The following is a 16442-nucleotide window of genomic DNA, read 5'->3' on the forward strand; positions in this document are numbered from 1 at the left end:
TACAATATACAGTAGTCAACATTTGAAGTGGATCAACACCTTTCATCAAAGTTATACATTCATTTTGAACAATACCCGTTCTTGTCTTAGGACAACTTTGCTGAACTTTTTTGATCCACGTCAAATATTGACTATTGTATAATATATACACAGGGGTTGGACAATGAAACTGAAACTTTTGGAGGTTTCATGCCTGTATATGCACGGCCTGGTTGGCCAATCTTCACTGATTTGGTTTGAATTAGCCGAGCAATAGCACAGCTGTACATAAAATACTGCAAACCACACAGCATAATGGGAGACAAATCAGAGTTCAAATGCACCAATACTAGGGGTGTCACAATATATCGCAATACAAAAACGCAACAATTTGTATCGTGAATAGTGACAAAATGTACTGTGTATAGTTCGACCCAAAATAAAAATCGAGTTTTGGTGTCAGTACTACATTAAACTGCTATATATAATGTTGAATATAATGTATACTAATACAATGGGGGAATATGTGTGGGTCCTGATGATGCCAAATGTCTTGTTACCAGTAAAAAGTGGCCAATATTATTTTAAATATATCTAGTCAGTGAAAGAGTACAAGCATATTCGTCTAAAATAAGTCAGTATTTTCAGCTTCAGAATCATGAATATTGTTATTCTGGTGTCTCTGTTGTCCTGTGCTTTGGTTTATCAGCCTATTCATTTACACACACAATGTAATACTAAATTTATACTTAATAATACTTAAATTAATACTAAGTTAACCTTTTATCATCAGTCTTGGAGTATCGCAATAATATCGTATCGTGAGTTCAGTATCGTGATATGTATCGAATCGTGACATGAGGGTATCGTTACACCCCTTCATCAAACCATTCAGTCACCAGTCTTGCTGTGTGTATTGGACCGACACACACAGCAAGACTGGTGACTGATTGGTTTGATGAACATGAAAGTTAAGTTGAACATCTCCCGTGGCCTGTAGACTCACCAGATCTAAACATTTCAGGGTATTTAGGAGGAGCGAGTCAGAAAACACTCAGAATCCCGCTGTGAAGGACTTGTATCAGTCATTCCCAAGACGAATTGACGCTCTATCGGCCACAAAAGGAGGCCCTACACTATAATAATACAAAACCAATGTTTCCGTTTCATTGCCCAACCCCTTATATCACACATGCACACACACATGCTACAGTAAACAGCATACGATACGCATATGTGTACAAGATAAGGGTTTCAAATGTTTTCAGGAAGTTTTCCTTCCTTGTGCTGTGTGTATTTGATGTGTTATACTCTACGGAAACGGTCTTCCCTTTCTGAAAGCCTGCAGAACTTCACTGCCCAGTAGGAAATGTTTTCACAGCCTTGTCTGCTGAATCCAGGGCCTTTGATTTGAACAATGGCAGTAAACAAGCGCATTGTGAAATAGTTTGATGATGCAGTGTTATAAGATATAAAATTCATAAAAGAGAAATATTGATGAGAGAGAGGTATTTTTAGTCAAAAATTAACTTATCTTGTTCGTGTTCACCTGGCTGTTCAATAACAATATTGCAAAATACGTAAGAGACTTGTTCAAATCTGTGTGTGTGTATATAGACAAAAAAAAAAAAACTTGAACTAAAATTAAAACAAAAATTAAAAATGTAAAAATAAAGATCATTAAAAACATAGCATATAGCATCTCAATGATACTAAAAACACTGGTGTAAAGTGTGAGCTTGGAGTGATCAAAATATTTGGAGGCTAGACGTATATCTTATAGCTAAAGCTACTTTCTCTATATCTTGAGGTAATATATACACTAAATGCATTCATTGTCTCATTGCATCCCGTATATCTCTCTCAGCAGACCTCCCAAGATTCACAGACCCCCACATTCCTCTAGTGGCTCGTGAGATCATGCAGCGAATGATCCGACAGTTCGCTGCCGAATATACCTCAAAAACCAGCTCAACTCAGGACGTACCCCAACCCCAGTCCCAGCCCAACGGCACCAAGGACCAAAGCCTGCCGAAAGCGCCCTCGCTGGAGCCGGACGCCTCCACACCCGCTCCCGGCACCGGCACCGCTGCCTCCGCACAGAACCCCGTCCTCAGCAAGCTCCTCATGGCAGACCAGGACTCCCCGCTGGACCTCACCATCAAGAAACCAGAGACGCCAGAACCCAGCGAACAAGGTGAGGCCAGCTTCGGTCATCGCTGCCAAAACTGTTTTCTTAACATGTATGTGTATCTTTTTTAAATGTCCAAACATACTTATTTAATGTTTTCAACAAAAAAAAAATCAATTAAGTCTTTATTTAGGCTATTGAAGAATTGAAAAAAAAAAAGTAGTGCTGGGCAACAATTAATCGCATCCAAAATAAAAGTTTGTGTTTCCATAATATATGTGTGTGTACTGTGTATGATTATTTTGTATATATAAATACACACACATGCATTTAATTTAAAAAAATATATTTATATATAAAATATTTATATTTATGATCAACAGTCGTCAACATTTGAAGTGGATCAAAATCTTTCATCAAAGTTATACATGAATTTTGAACAATACCTGTTCTTGTCTCAGGACAAGTTTGATGAACTTTTTTTGATCCACTTCAAATGTTGACTACTGTATATGTACAGTATATATGCAAGTATTTCTGAAATATATATATATACATTCATATGTATGTATTTATATATACAAAATAATTATACACAGTACACACACATATATTATGTAGACACAAACTTTTATTTTGGATGCGATTTAAAAAAAAGTTAAATATCTATATAGTTAATAAATAATCAAGGCATGTCTTCCATTCCATTAAACATTTTAAAAAAGGAACAATTTTATTCTGTATTCACTGAAATATCAATACATTTTAATAAACAGCAATTTACCTACATTTTTTTAATTAATTTTTTTAAGCATGTTAATTTCCAATCTGTTAAAATTGGGGCAAATTATGATTCAGTGTTTTGAGAAGATTCATTTAAAATAATTGATACACACCAAAAAAAAGAGCGACTAAAATAAGGTTTAAATATTTGCCTGAAAATACACTATTAAAATAAATGTATTGCACTTACACAATTTTAAGAAATTGTAAAAACATGCTTTAAAATCATAACAATATTCACTTTGCTGGTGACTTTTATACTGGAAACAAAATATCAAATATATTGAGTCAGCTTTCAGAGTTTTGAGACAGAATGTGGTTTTGGTTGAGAATCTGCTCACTTCATAATTCTGTACACATCTGTTGTATATAGATCAGTTTTCACAGAGATTGTCTTGCGTTTGGGATGTGCATTACTCAGTTAGGAAACTGTGAATATGATTACAGAAATTATTATAACCAGAACCTCGTAAAAGATCTTTCAAGACTATAAAATATCAAGGTTAAAGGATAACTAGATGCTTTGGTTCAGTTTGGTCTACTGACTTCTGTTTTAGTTTGGTCTTAGAATATGACAACGTTTTATTTGCAGATGGAGTCCTTGACCTCTCAACTAAGAAGAACCATAGTCATGGTAGTGTCTCAATGAAAAGCTCTCATGGTTTCTCAATCATGCCCACAGTTAAGGGGTAAGAAGTCCTTTTTCTTTTCTTTGTGGCATTGTGACCATTACTGGCATGTCTGTTGTACACATGACTGTATCAGTGAATCGGTGAATGAGTTTTTAGTCCTATCTCTAGTTGCTTATTTTATGTCTCACTTTTTGTTTGCAAAATGAGCACTTCAGTAACATCACCCGCTACAAAAATAAGATTCAGTAAGTAGGGATGTCCCATGAATGAATATTGAATGAATGAGTCAATGAATATTGAGCATCTGCCGATACCGAGTCCCAATCCGATAGCCTACTTGTATTTTCCTAGTGCTTGGTTTTATATATATATATACAGTACAGGCTAAAAGTTTTTTGAAAGAAGTTTCTTCTGCTCATCAAGCCTGCATTTATTTGATCAAAAATACAGATTTTTTTTTTTAATATTGTGATATATTATTACAATTTAAAATAATTGGTTTTCAATTTATTATACTTTAAATTATCATTTATTTCTGTGATGCAAAGCTGAATTTTCAGGATCATTACTCCAGTCTATCACATGATCCTTTAGAAATCATTCTAATATTCTGATTTATTATGAGTGTTGGACACAGTTCTGCTGCCTAATATATTTGATGAATAAAAGGTTAAAAAGAACTGCATTTATTCAAAATAAAAAAATATATTTTCTAATAATATAAATCTTCTTTACTATCACTTTTGATCAATTTAACACATCCTTGCGGAATAAAAGTATTGATTTATTTCAAAAAAAGAAAGAAAAAAAATGACTGACCCCAAATGACTGACCAGTAGTGTATATTGTTGTTACAAAAGATTTCTATTTTTAAAACATTTGCTTCTTTTTTTTTCTTCTTTTTTTTCTTTTTATTCATCAAAGTATCCTAAAAAAAAGTATCACAGGTTATGAACAAATATTAATCAGCAGAACTGTTTCCAACTTTGATAATGAATCATCATATTAGGATGATTTCTAAAGGATCATGTGATAGACTGGAGTAATGATCCTGAAAATTCAGCTTTGCATCACAGAAATAAATGATAATTTAAAGTATAATAAATTGAAAACCAATTATTTTAAATTGTAATAATATATCACAATATTAAAAATTTGTTTCTGTATTTTTGATCAAATAAATGCAGGCTTGATGAGCAGAAGAAACTTCTTTCAAAAACATTAAAAATAGTAATGTGTCCAAACTTTTGGCCTGTACTCATATATATATATATATATATATATATATATATATATATATATATATATATATATATATATATATATATATATATCAAAACGCACACAATACATTTTTCTAGTTTAACACATTACAAATATTTAACACAACGCAGCATCCATTTTTTTTACCATCATCCTTTGGCTAGTGTTATATTATATGATCTGTGTATCTCCTGTCTGTGTGACAGAAACATGACTCGTGCGCACAGAAAGCCGCTTTAGACGGCGCTTGAACAGACAAAACCACATAAAATAATGCCGAAATTCCCGTTTTGTCGAGTATCCTCGCAAGCACAGTCTTACATGAGTTAAATGAACGTTAAGAGTTTGGAAAAAATGGGATGCGTGTCAGATCCGTGTCGTGCATCAGGTCTTAAAGTGACAGCTGCCTATTAAACCTCCTCGTGTTTGTTATTAATGTTAATCAAAGAACAAAAGAAAAGGAGAAAATCACTCATTGCTCTCGACTGAATAGCTTTTGTAGCTTTAATAAGGATTCATCTATATTTCGTTTATAATTTATGCAATGAAGACTGTGAAGTGTTTGATAACTTTATTCTATTTCGGTATATATCTTACCTGTTAGACCTACCTGAAAATCTTAAAGCACTTTTAATAAGATTACATGGGTCAAAAACAACGAAAACAATGACTTATTGTGCATTTTGACAGGGAAAGTAAGAATCTGAACTCGTCTGACTGGGCCAATAGAAAAAAAAATTAGCCTTGATATTATATTAGCATCTGTTACAATGGTAGACATTGTAATACAGACTGTGTGGTTACAATTATGAATATGATTATAATATTGATATGAACTTCTAGTATTGTGTCAGAATGCCAGTCTGTCAGTCAAGTCCGAAGCAAGACGCAACCCATAACACCGCGTTATGGCAACGATGTCTCAGATAGTCTGACGGCATATAAAAATAAACAGTAAATAAATTACCATTCGAGTGATTTGTTACAAAATGGTGCATCAAATACGTTAAATACCAAAGCTCGAACAAGCGCGTGTAAAACGTTAGAATAGACCTCATTGGTTCTTGCGCTTCACGCACGCATATTTGAGCTTCGTATTTTCCTTTTAATGGCGGTGGGCAAACAAACCCACTTGAAGCTGCTTCCTACTGCACAACACCTGACGAAAAATAAAGGATCGGCCTCGGGATAACCAACACCAATCAGTGTAAAAAAAGCATAATCGACACAGATACCGTTCAGTAAGTGAAAAGCATTATCTGCCAAACCATGTAATGCAAAGATCATAGAAAGACTGTTGCTGCACCAGTGTTTGGCACAATAAACATTTATACTCTAGGTACAGGTGTCCTTAAAAATGGTACTCTTTTAGGTTAAGAAATTGTTACTTGGATATACAAAAAACTCCCAAAATGTGCATGTCTGTGTAGTGAAATTTGTATAAATCTTGTACATAATGGTGCGTTTTTAAAGTAAAGAACTTTATTTGTACCTTGGGCAAGAATTACATTTCCCATAATTTAGCTGATGTTTGAAAGAACAGAGCAACTAGAGTTATCTCAGTGAAGTATCATCAGAGCACAATGGTGATAGTTTATGTAAAACCCCTTGTGGGACCTTCAATTTCCTGCTTAGACAATCAACTTTCCTTTCTGTACTAAGAGACTTTACTAAGGTACAGACAATGTGGTACATTTCCTCAGAAAAGGTACATTTTTAGTTCTCTGAAAAGATACAGAATTGGTACTGTGAATGATTGTCTATGAAACCACTCAAATAAGGTTCAAAAACTTCTTTTTTTTTTACAAATTGTATGTTAAACCTTGGATCAAAGTACATATTACATGAGCCGTTTTATTTTCTATTCATTTTACATGTGGTTTGCAACCTTATTAAAATTTGGGACATGTCTTAATACACTTTAAAACTCTGATTAGTTTTATTTTTAGCAATAAAACTAGCATAGATGGAAAAACATTGAATTAAAAATGACAACATGTATGAAATTAAAATGGTTAGAATGGCAAGCTAGCAAATTTGTGTAAGTAAAAGTGTAAGTTAATCTGTCACTGAAGTAGGGGTTAGCTAGATTGATACCAGATGTTGGTTTCCATTTATTTTCCATAAATGAAAGAAAAAATATTAGTTTGATATTTTCTAATTCCTATATCTATGACAATGGGGATGAATGACTAAGCTTGACAAATGCAGTCAACATTACATCATTAAGTTAATCATTATAAATAGTTTTGTAGTTGTAATGATTATAAATAGTTCAAGATTATGTGTAAATTATAACGTTTGGCATTCATTGTTCGACACAGTCGGGGATCTGTTGTAAAAGTGGTATTTGTTACTCTTTACAAAAAGTGACTATTCATGGAAAATCCCCCATTCAATTTCTTGAAGACAACAGAATTGTTCCTTTCCATTAAGTACAAGACTTCATTCCAGTAACATACCACATTCTCACATATGAACATTTTATCTTTCCATAAATTAGGCGTTCCCAGAGAGCTGATCACAACTATCGAGATGTTGACGATGAGGATGGCTTGCCACCGAGAAGCTTGCATGATGGGATAAGGGAGAACTGTATTAGTTCTGGACCCCTCAAGCCACCGTTGGCCCGTTCACTCCTTATAAAAGAGGAACTCCTGAACCAGAAACATCGCCTCCTTGGCCAACCCACACCTCTTTCTTTGGCTAGCCTAGAGTCCGTGGGTCTCCTCAACAGCCAAGCCCAATCCCTTCTTTCGCGTGATGGATCATGGGGAAAATCCCATCTAGACAGCCTCCTGAAGCTCAAACAAATTGGCGGGAATCTCAATGACCTAAGCGACCTGCCTCTTTTCCAGGAGAACCTAGGCCTGTTCACCAAGGGCATAAAGTCCCATGACACTGGCTCCATCACGGTAAAGAAAGAACCAGGACATTCCCCTCCAGTGGACTTGAAGATCCCGCAAGTCAGAGGCATGGACCTGTCCTGGGACTCCCATGGGAACGCCTCGGATCTCTATAGTTACAGCTCTATAACGATGGGTAACGTGCACTCGGAGAATGCGCTCAGTAGGAAGCTGAGGGTCATCTTGCCAAAGCAGAGTCGCAGGGCCGCTCTGGGAGGCCTTCTCGATGCAGGAGCGGTGGCCGAGTACTGGGGGGCAGACCTCGAACAGCCAACTTTGGGACCCCAGTACCCGACATCAGATCCAGAGGCCGACCCAACAGGCTCCAAGCAACCCCGAAAGAAAAGGGGACGGTATCGGCAGTACAACACTGAGATTCTAGAAGAAGCCATTGCTGTGGTGATGGGTGGGAAGATGAGCGTTTCAAAGGCGCAAAACATCTACGGTATTCCCCACAGTACCTTGGAGTACAAGGTAAAAGAGAGGATGGGCACACTGAAGAACCCACCAAAGAAAAAGCTTAAACTGATGATGAGGGCCGAGGGGCAAGACTCTGGGATCACCGGCGAAACCGAATCCACGTCGACGCCCGCCACCACACCCATCGCAACGCCAGTGGATCTCTTGCAGGGGACAGGAGACAAAGTCGAGTAGATTACACAGAACACCTCATAAAATGGAAACAGTTTTAGATTCTGACAGAAACAATTGATGATTTGGAATTGAGGATGGGGCTTTAATTGTGCCAATTAACTTGCAGTATCTGGGTGAGCACAACTGCAGGGATTGATGGGAGGATTTAAGCCTGATAACTGGGGATAAGAAACAAAATTGGCAGTTATCAGTGGTCGCATTGACACTGCAAGCATTTGCTGAAGTTTTTTACAACACAAAGCAACAAATGCGTACTAAAGCCATAAGAGAGTATCGACAGAAAGACATTTTGTTAAAAACGAAAAGCAAGCAGATTAACCCTTTGTTCGCCCCCTTCATCATGAACTTTGCTAGCTGTGCCATTAATGCTCACGCGTTTTGGACGGCATGCCATTTTGAGAAATGAGAAGTGGGGTTTGAAGGGTTTACGTGCAAAGCTGGAAAATAACCCTTAAAAAATGAATTCATCTTCTCTTATTGGTAGGTTTATGAAATAATTCATGATCTTTAAAACTAATTTATTTCAAATGGAGTTGACAAGGATTCTGACCCAGGGATCAATCCTAGGCCCGTTTTCTATTAACAGGTAAAAACCAATTGCTTTCAACTCTTTGTAGTTTCCTCCTTTTATATTCTGCGCCATTGAAACAGACTAAGAATTAGACAAGTCCATTTAAAAAAAAACAAATGAAGCTTAAGATTAGTCATTCAGGGATGCATGTTTGTGATGTTGAAAAGATTTTTTTTTTTTTACTTTACTGTATAACTTTTCTTTTACTCTAGCGCTTTCTTTTGCACTACACTTTCAGTCTGGCGCTCGCCAGAGCCTAAATCTGGCAATTAGACCTGATTACCTCGACACTGCTTGCATTACGCACTTACTGTTCTGTCTGGCATACTACATCATACTCATTTTACAGTACTCTACTCTTGGTGAGAGCCTCTCTCTTAAAAGGTTTCCAAAACCCATGAAAAGGGGACAATGCCGACTTAAACCACACAGGACAGGAACGTGTTTCAGATTCACATCTTTCTACTAAAATGAATCGAGGGAGGGTTCAATGCAGTCAATTTTTGGCTGTTTCTGGCGGCTCCCTCGTCGCTGCTTATAGTCAGTCGCTGACGTGTATATTTATAAAAAGAAAAGCATTTTTCGCAGAGGGTTGGTTTTGGGGAGGGTGGAACATAGATGGGGGGGGGAAATGTAGGTGGGGTTATGACCATATAACCCTGTTATATTATAAATTTGCGTTCTTTCAGAGAGCCAATTGTTGTCTCTGAATGGATTCTTTTCCTCATGTAAAACTCAGGGCAACTGAGACAAATATAGCGATCATGTTTTTAGAGAAACAATGCATCTTACCTACTTGAACTGGAACCTGTGACACACTCGCAGTAAATGAGTTGGGTCAGGGGCAGGGCTTTATACCGGGCGTTAGTTGGGTCGAGCTGAGCCATGGATTGCAGATATTGGTGGGATGTTATCGTTCGATGGGAATTTTCTGAGATCTCTCTGAAAATAGCACTTTGTTTAAAAATAAAAGCGAATATGTTTGGGTGTGCGTTTTAAAGTAGCTTTTGCAGTAGCAGATAGCATAAAGGAGACTTGCAAGATCAAAGGGGGGGATCATTTCAACGCCCCCCGCCGTCCTGCAGCTTAGACCCAAACATGCTCATTTTGTTTTGAAAAAATTACCTCTTTAATACACAGTGGTCGACAGCTTGAACTCTCAGATTTGTCTAGTGTTGCCTCACTGTTTAGTGTCACATTGCCCCTCTTCAAATCTAAACCGTGTCACCTGATGTACATAAAACTGAAAAAGCGCGTAGATCTGTGAAGATTTTCAGAGAAGAGAAGGCTTTTGGAAATGGCATGCTCCACTTTGATGTTGTTTGAAGGGCATTCTGGTATATCACTGCCTGGTGCTCACCCAGTCTGTGACAAAAAATTATACTTCAGACTTCAGGGTTTCTGATGGATGAAACTGACTCTTTGAAATGTACCTTTTATTTATTTCATTATTTAATTTCAATAATTTAAGTAAATGGCATGCACCAGTTAAGTGGAGGCTGATGAGTTATTTATAATCTGACACTTTTGATGGTCAGGTTTGCTTCAAGGTGGACAACTGGGAACACCGTCCTGGCCTCACCTTTGCAATTTTGCCCCGTGAATTCAAGTCATTTTTAAAGCCTTAATTAGGCTTGTATGTATTGGACAATTTCCCTACAACACTATAGTTGTTTAAATTATTTAAATTATCTTATTAATCAAAAATTATTTTTAGTTTTGTTAGCTTTGTTTAATGAATTTGCATCGCCATTATAGCCATGTGTGGAGACACTACTGAAATTACTAGGAATCTTAATTATTTTTACCAATAGTACATACAATAGTAAACAATTGATGTAATATATATATTTAGTGCAGTTTTTAAATTATGATCTACAATTATGTAGCAAGTCGAAGGGAAGTTAGCTAAGTTTAGAATCATATTCATACTTATAGCTCTACGCGTAAATCCCTTTAGATCATCTGGCATCAAATGCACCAACACTTTACCAATGCTGAGCGTTTAAAGTGTCTAATTAGAATTTAGTTTGGTCCTTAATCAATCAATCAGGTTATTTATTAATCGACGTGATGTAAAATAATACTCTTGCCATTTAAACTTTTTTTTTTTAACCAGTATTGTCTTGTTTTACAGTAAAAAATAATAATAATTTAAAATCAAGAAATCAATTTTCTTGATTTTACAGAATATTTGAAACCCTTGAATTCAATTTGTCTTACCTCACTGGCAAATGTATTTTTCTTGTTTTAAGTATAAATTTAGTTGGATTCTCCAATAAAATTGCTTAACTTTTACTGGAAAACAAGATTTGCAGTGCAACTAGTAAATTATAAGTAGTAGATCAGTAGCTACATCTAGAGTGTTAGTACAACTAGTACTAACAGATTGAATATTTTCCCTCATAATTGGCACTTATGAAGTATTGCACTGATGGCCATGACTGGAAGTTGTTTTGCAGCACTTAAATCTTTCGGAGGAAACCTCCCTATTGTTGATCTAGAAAGTTCTGAACTTTCAAAATTGCTACTGTACATTCTTGCCACCTAATTCATCATCAGCCGTCTGATTCACAATGGTGCATGCCATTTCGACATATTTATTTAATTTGACTTCAATGATTAAATGTATTGCAGGGTTAACGGCTCCCCCTGTCCAAAAACATCCTCCCTCTTAAAGAACATCTTTTACGCAAATGAATGTAGAACCATTTTGGAATGATTTCTGACACTTAGTAGTTTAGAAAACCATGGCACTTTCACATTTCATACATTGAACAGACTGTTTTAATTTTTTCTCTTGCTGCTCGTTTCAACAGTTGTTGTTTTATTTGCGTTTCTCTGAAACGTACACCTGTAGCCTTCAGTACTTTCGTATCTCAGGATAGATTCAAGCAGAAGGGTTCGCAATATTTGTCAGTCGGATATCAATGCAGACATAACTACCTGTACAAGAAGTGCACAGACATGTTATATTAACTACGGTCTTTTGCACAATATACCTCATCCTTGGGAATAAACGCGCCTTTTCTGTGCCACATCCTTAAATACCATTCAGGGGCACGTGGAAAAGGAGCAGTTGAAACTCTGGGAAATTAATTTTATTTTCCTATTTCACCCTCTTTTTTGTCTTCTACGAGAGGGGATGGCGAGGCATTTCATGTGTCTGACTGACCAATATTTACACCCTTTTCATTCAGGTACAGAAAAAAACGATTTTTTTTAATACAATTAACGTTTCGCATCTCGCCAATAACGGGTCCCATCCTTTTAAGTTAACTATCGTTAATCGTCAAAGGCAAACATCAATGGATACTGTAAGACGCAATCCCTTTTTCCTGTACTCTGAATAAGCGATTCAACCGTCAGGTTTAACCCTCATGGGTGTTTCTGTGGAAAACACAAATGGAGGTTCGGAGGGGAGAATATGGGACAGGTGGAAATGTTAACCTTTCTGTTTTTTTGTTAGTGTTTTTTTTGTGCTCTTTGTAAACTTGTTTTTAAACTGCATTCCAAAAATCTCAAGAGATACCTTTATATGGAAGAAGAAAACTATACATATTACAAATGAATATATTCTATTTATTTTACTGTTAATCTTGTTTATTTGTCTTTTTGTTCTGGTTGACATTGAAATGCTACACAAAGAAACGATGGAAATCGACGCCGACATGAAGTGCCATTTGTTTTGTCTCAAGTGGCTCATTATGATTTCTTTTCTGAAAAGATGTTCGGATAGCCTTTTTTTTTTCTTTTTCTTTTCTTTGACAAGCTTTTGACCTCCACTGCATATCCACATAACAGCATTACCTCAGGTGAGACCTCTCCAGAGCAGCTGATTCTACATTTAGTTGTAGAAATCAGGACCTGTACTTGACTTTTACACGTTTCCAAAAACGCAACGATCACTTTTCAAGGAAGCAGTTTATAAATAACGCTAGTCGCATTTTTTATTTTTTTTGGGTTTCCTCCGGTGTATTTTAAAATTGAATGCTTTGCTTAACTGAACCACGGGTCTCTTTTTTGAATACAACTTTAGCACACGTTCAAATCAATAGGGCACACATTTGTACTCCACAAATAATACACACTCCAAAACACTCACATGCACACGAAACACCATCATGTCTACATCATGTGAGTGGTTTACAGTTTTAAGCTATTGGTTTGATGATTCTTCAAGGGAAACTAGTCGGTTGTGACATTAGAAAGAATCTGAAAAGGCAAATATGGACACGATGTCTTATTATATCTGATTAAATGTCTCTTTACAACTGCCATTTAAATAAATACTAGATGTTTAGTTGATTTTTTTTTGTTTTTGAGATTGGATTATTTTAGATTTTTTGTTCAAACCATTAGTTAAGCCCAGAATGATATTGTCATGTTGCAATTCCTTCAAGTTTAACTATTGTTTTCTATGGATTTTAGTGAAATTGAAGCGAATAGGCACACCTTTATTCAACAGAACGTTTGGAATTGGGAAAAAACAAATTGTCGGCAAGCATTGTAGTCCAATTTAATTATAGATATCCATCGGACTGTCAATCTATGCACTTGAGAGTTACTTGCACCACAACAGTTTTCTGAGTTTGTGATCATATCAAGTCGTTTTTAGCACCAATTTGTTCTTCGTTTGCAATTTAAATAGCATTATGTCAAGTAAATAAGTTGCATATTTTATTAAGATTTAGATCAGCAGTATAGCTTAAAATAGCAGTTGTCATGGTGCAGCACACACCGTGGTAAAAGACATGTTTTGAATGTAACCTCCTAGAGAAACATGTCTCGGAGGAAAAAGATGGAATATGCACAGACAGTTCGGCTCAGAATAGTCAAATTTACCATGATACTGTATACGTTATGCATTTCATTGAACTTTTAATAATTTTGTTGTCATCCGGAGTGCCTGTCTTGCAGTGTTCAATCGTCACCGATAATTTGATAATTGCATTCAATCACCATTACACGAGTACACATTGTTTACTAATTAATAGAAACGATACTGAGCCGATGATACCTATTGATAATTGGTAACAACAATCGAAAATCATTAACCAAGGCGACTTACAATCTATATATTCGTTTTCTTACACTGAATTGAATCAATGTTGAATAAAAATAAATGCATTTTATTTATAGGTGAAGTGTGTCATTTCTAGCGCAATGGCAAAAAAAATTTGTTTTTTAAACATGTTCAAAACACTCGTCCGGTGTGCCATTGGTCCACAAACAGATAACCCCGCCCCGAACTCGCTCTATTGGTTGAACCAATGTTGCTACGCTAGATGCTCATACAAAACAGATCAATGTTTTGACAGCAAGAAACAGGGACAGAAACATTTTTAAATACACACTTCATCTTTAAAATGAGATGTTCCTGCATAGTGAAACTGTGAATTATATGGAACAGAGCCATGAAAAGTCAACACCAAACCTCTACTGTCTCCACAATGAAACATTAGTATGGATGACGGTGAAGTCGTTGTTCTTAATACACTCAATGCTGGCTCAGCGAGAGGTCAAGCAGAGCTGTGAAAACGCAAATGAAAGCGAAAAAGGAGAAAATGTGCTTGATGAAATAGTCAGCGTTCTTCTAAAGAACTTGAGAGCTTTTGGCTGTTAAAGGGCTGCCATTGTGTTGCCATGACAATCTTGCAAGATCATTCACAAGTAAAGGTGTGCCTATTCTAATTACCGTTTTCTTGAGGCAAAATCCAACTCTTTTTTGTTCTTTTATTTTATACCTGGATTGTGCATTCTCAGTATTTCATATGCGATTTCTACCATAAAAATATAGACCAAATTTTTCTTTCTTTAGTAACTTTTCTATATAATTTGGCGGGACATAAAGAGAATATTAGATTGAAACGTGTTGGGAGTTATGATATTTCCAAGGGAGAGTCCTTCTTTCTGTAATGCGTGTTGGATCTTGTTGGCATTGCATGGCGTTTCATGCCTGGATCTGCTCTTGACCATTAATCTCATCCATGACTGTTTCAACCCTGCAGTCCATTGAGTTCTGCGGGATTAGGATTATTAGTTTTGCTACCTCAACTTGCAGATGGTTTTGACATGGGTAGTATGTTGGTAGTAAAGCAAAAATGACTTGTGTCTTGAGGGACGGACTGTCCCTAATCAGGTTGTGGGGAAAAAAAACGTGTTTGCGGTTTGATCGGCGTACCTGCCGTACTGTATGTAGCATTTCAGATGCACGGAAAAACACTGGCTCGTCGTTCCAAAAGTCACGGTCCCGTTCTGTCGGAAAGCAGTTATACATTCCGCATGCACATGTGTACCTAATAAACCACATTTATGATCGAGGTAATGGCTCTTTTTGGACCAAAAGGTCCTAAGTTATGCATCTTGACTGCTTCTAAGTCCAGTGTTTGGGAGGAATATCAGGTCGACCGATCACCTCTAAAGTTGGGAATTTGTCATTATGTGTTTTTTCTTAAGAATCTCAGTGTAAGTCATTCCATACCCATATGAGTTTGTGCCCTTGAAATTCAAGCCAAATGCAGTCTGTGGGCAGTATCTTTGTTTGCAATCGCATTTGCATTCATGCGTTTATGGTGCACGTCTCATCTCTCGACGGGATGCTGTGCCGCACATTTCTGGGGGTTGAAGTCGAAGCTTTATGGAGCAAAAATGCCTTTTGCTATCTGTTCGACTGTTCATATTTCCAAGTACTTTTTAAAGTTTGGTAAACATTTTCAGAGTGGAGTCTTAACGTTGTAAAGGTTCGGCGTTCAGTGTAGTTTGACGATTGGATCCCTTCTCCCGTAAACCCCCCCTCAGGTTAATGCATGAGACTGGAATGATTAGGCTCGGCTAAAGATTGATACCTTTTCTATATTTCTTAATACTGTTGATATTGTGATTTTAAAACTTTGATCAAAAACGCTTGCCTTTACGTTCCATTTCTTTCACCAGTTTTGAGAAGTCACCCCTCTTAATACAGAATCCCACCAGTGTAGTGGTCCAAAAAAAAAAAAAAACCTTTGATTTTTTGTTGCAATACGAAACGATTTGAGTGGTGAAGGCAATACTCGTGATTTAAGTCCCATTGAAAGTGAGTTTGTTGTCGCAGGCCCAAGAAAGCAGGTCGCCCAACAGCCGGACGACTCGACTCGACGTCCTTATCAGACCGCCTTTTTTGCATTTTGAAAAGATTCAGCCAAATATCCTTAGTTCAGTGCTTTATTAACAGCGAGGATTGTAAAGTACGAATTACCTGGGGAAACAAAAATGGACGCTCTAGATCTTTCGTTTGGTCCCTCGAGACCCACAAGGCCACAAAGACTATTTTGTTTCTGATGTCTGTACAATGTGTGATGATGTTTCAACTAAAAGAGAAAAAAAAAAAACCTTACAACGCAGAATACCTCAGATAATAAATCCATGTAAATCTTGACAGCCTCCACATGTAGATAGAGCCCTGTTCACTGCCTCCCCACCTCTCATGTCTGTTGGACGTTTCTTCTTCTTCTACCGTTTCACTGCCCGTTATATGTTGTGGA

The 16442-nt window shown here is 36.6% G+C and overlaps 1 protein-coding gene across 3 annotated transcripts in view; it reads left to right on the top strand.

Moving 5' to 3' along the window:
• lcor (ligand dependent nuclear receptor corepressor) overlaps positions 1-11233 on the top strand; it is a 35525-nt gene extending 24292 nt beyond the window's left edge. For 2 of the 3 annotated variants that reach the window (XM_082137850.1, XM_082137852.1), the window contains exons 5-7: positions 1847-2176; positions 3486-3582; positions 7292-11233. In XM_082137850.1, the coding sequence (XP_081993976.1) occupies positions 1847-2176; positions 3486-3582; positions 7292-8348 (1484 nt within the window). In that variant the 3' untranslated portion in view covers positions 8349-11233. The remainder of the gene's footprint in view (positions 1-1846; positions 2177-3485; positions 3583-7291) is intronic. The other variant, XM_082137851.1, reaches the window with a different exon arrangement.
• Positions 11234-16442: the final 5209 nt, after the last annotated feature.

This window comes from Leuciscus leuciscus (genome assembly GCF_965113295.1).
Source record: "Leuciscus leuciscus genome assembly, chromosome: 15".
Classification (NCBI taxonomy): Eukaryota; Metazoa; Chordata; class Actinopteri; order Cypriniformes; family Leuciscidae; genus Leuciscus; species Leuciscus leuciscus.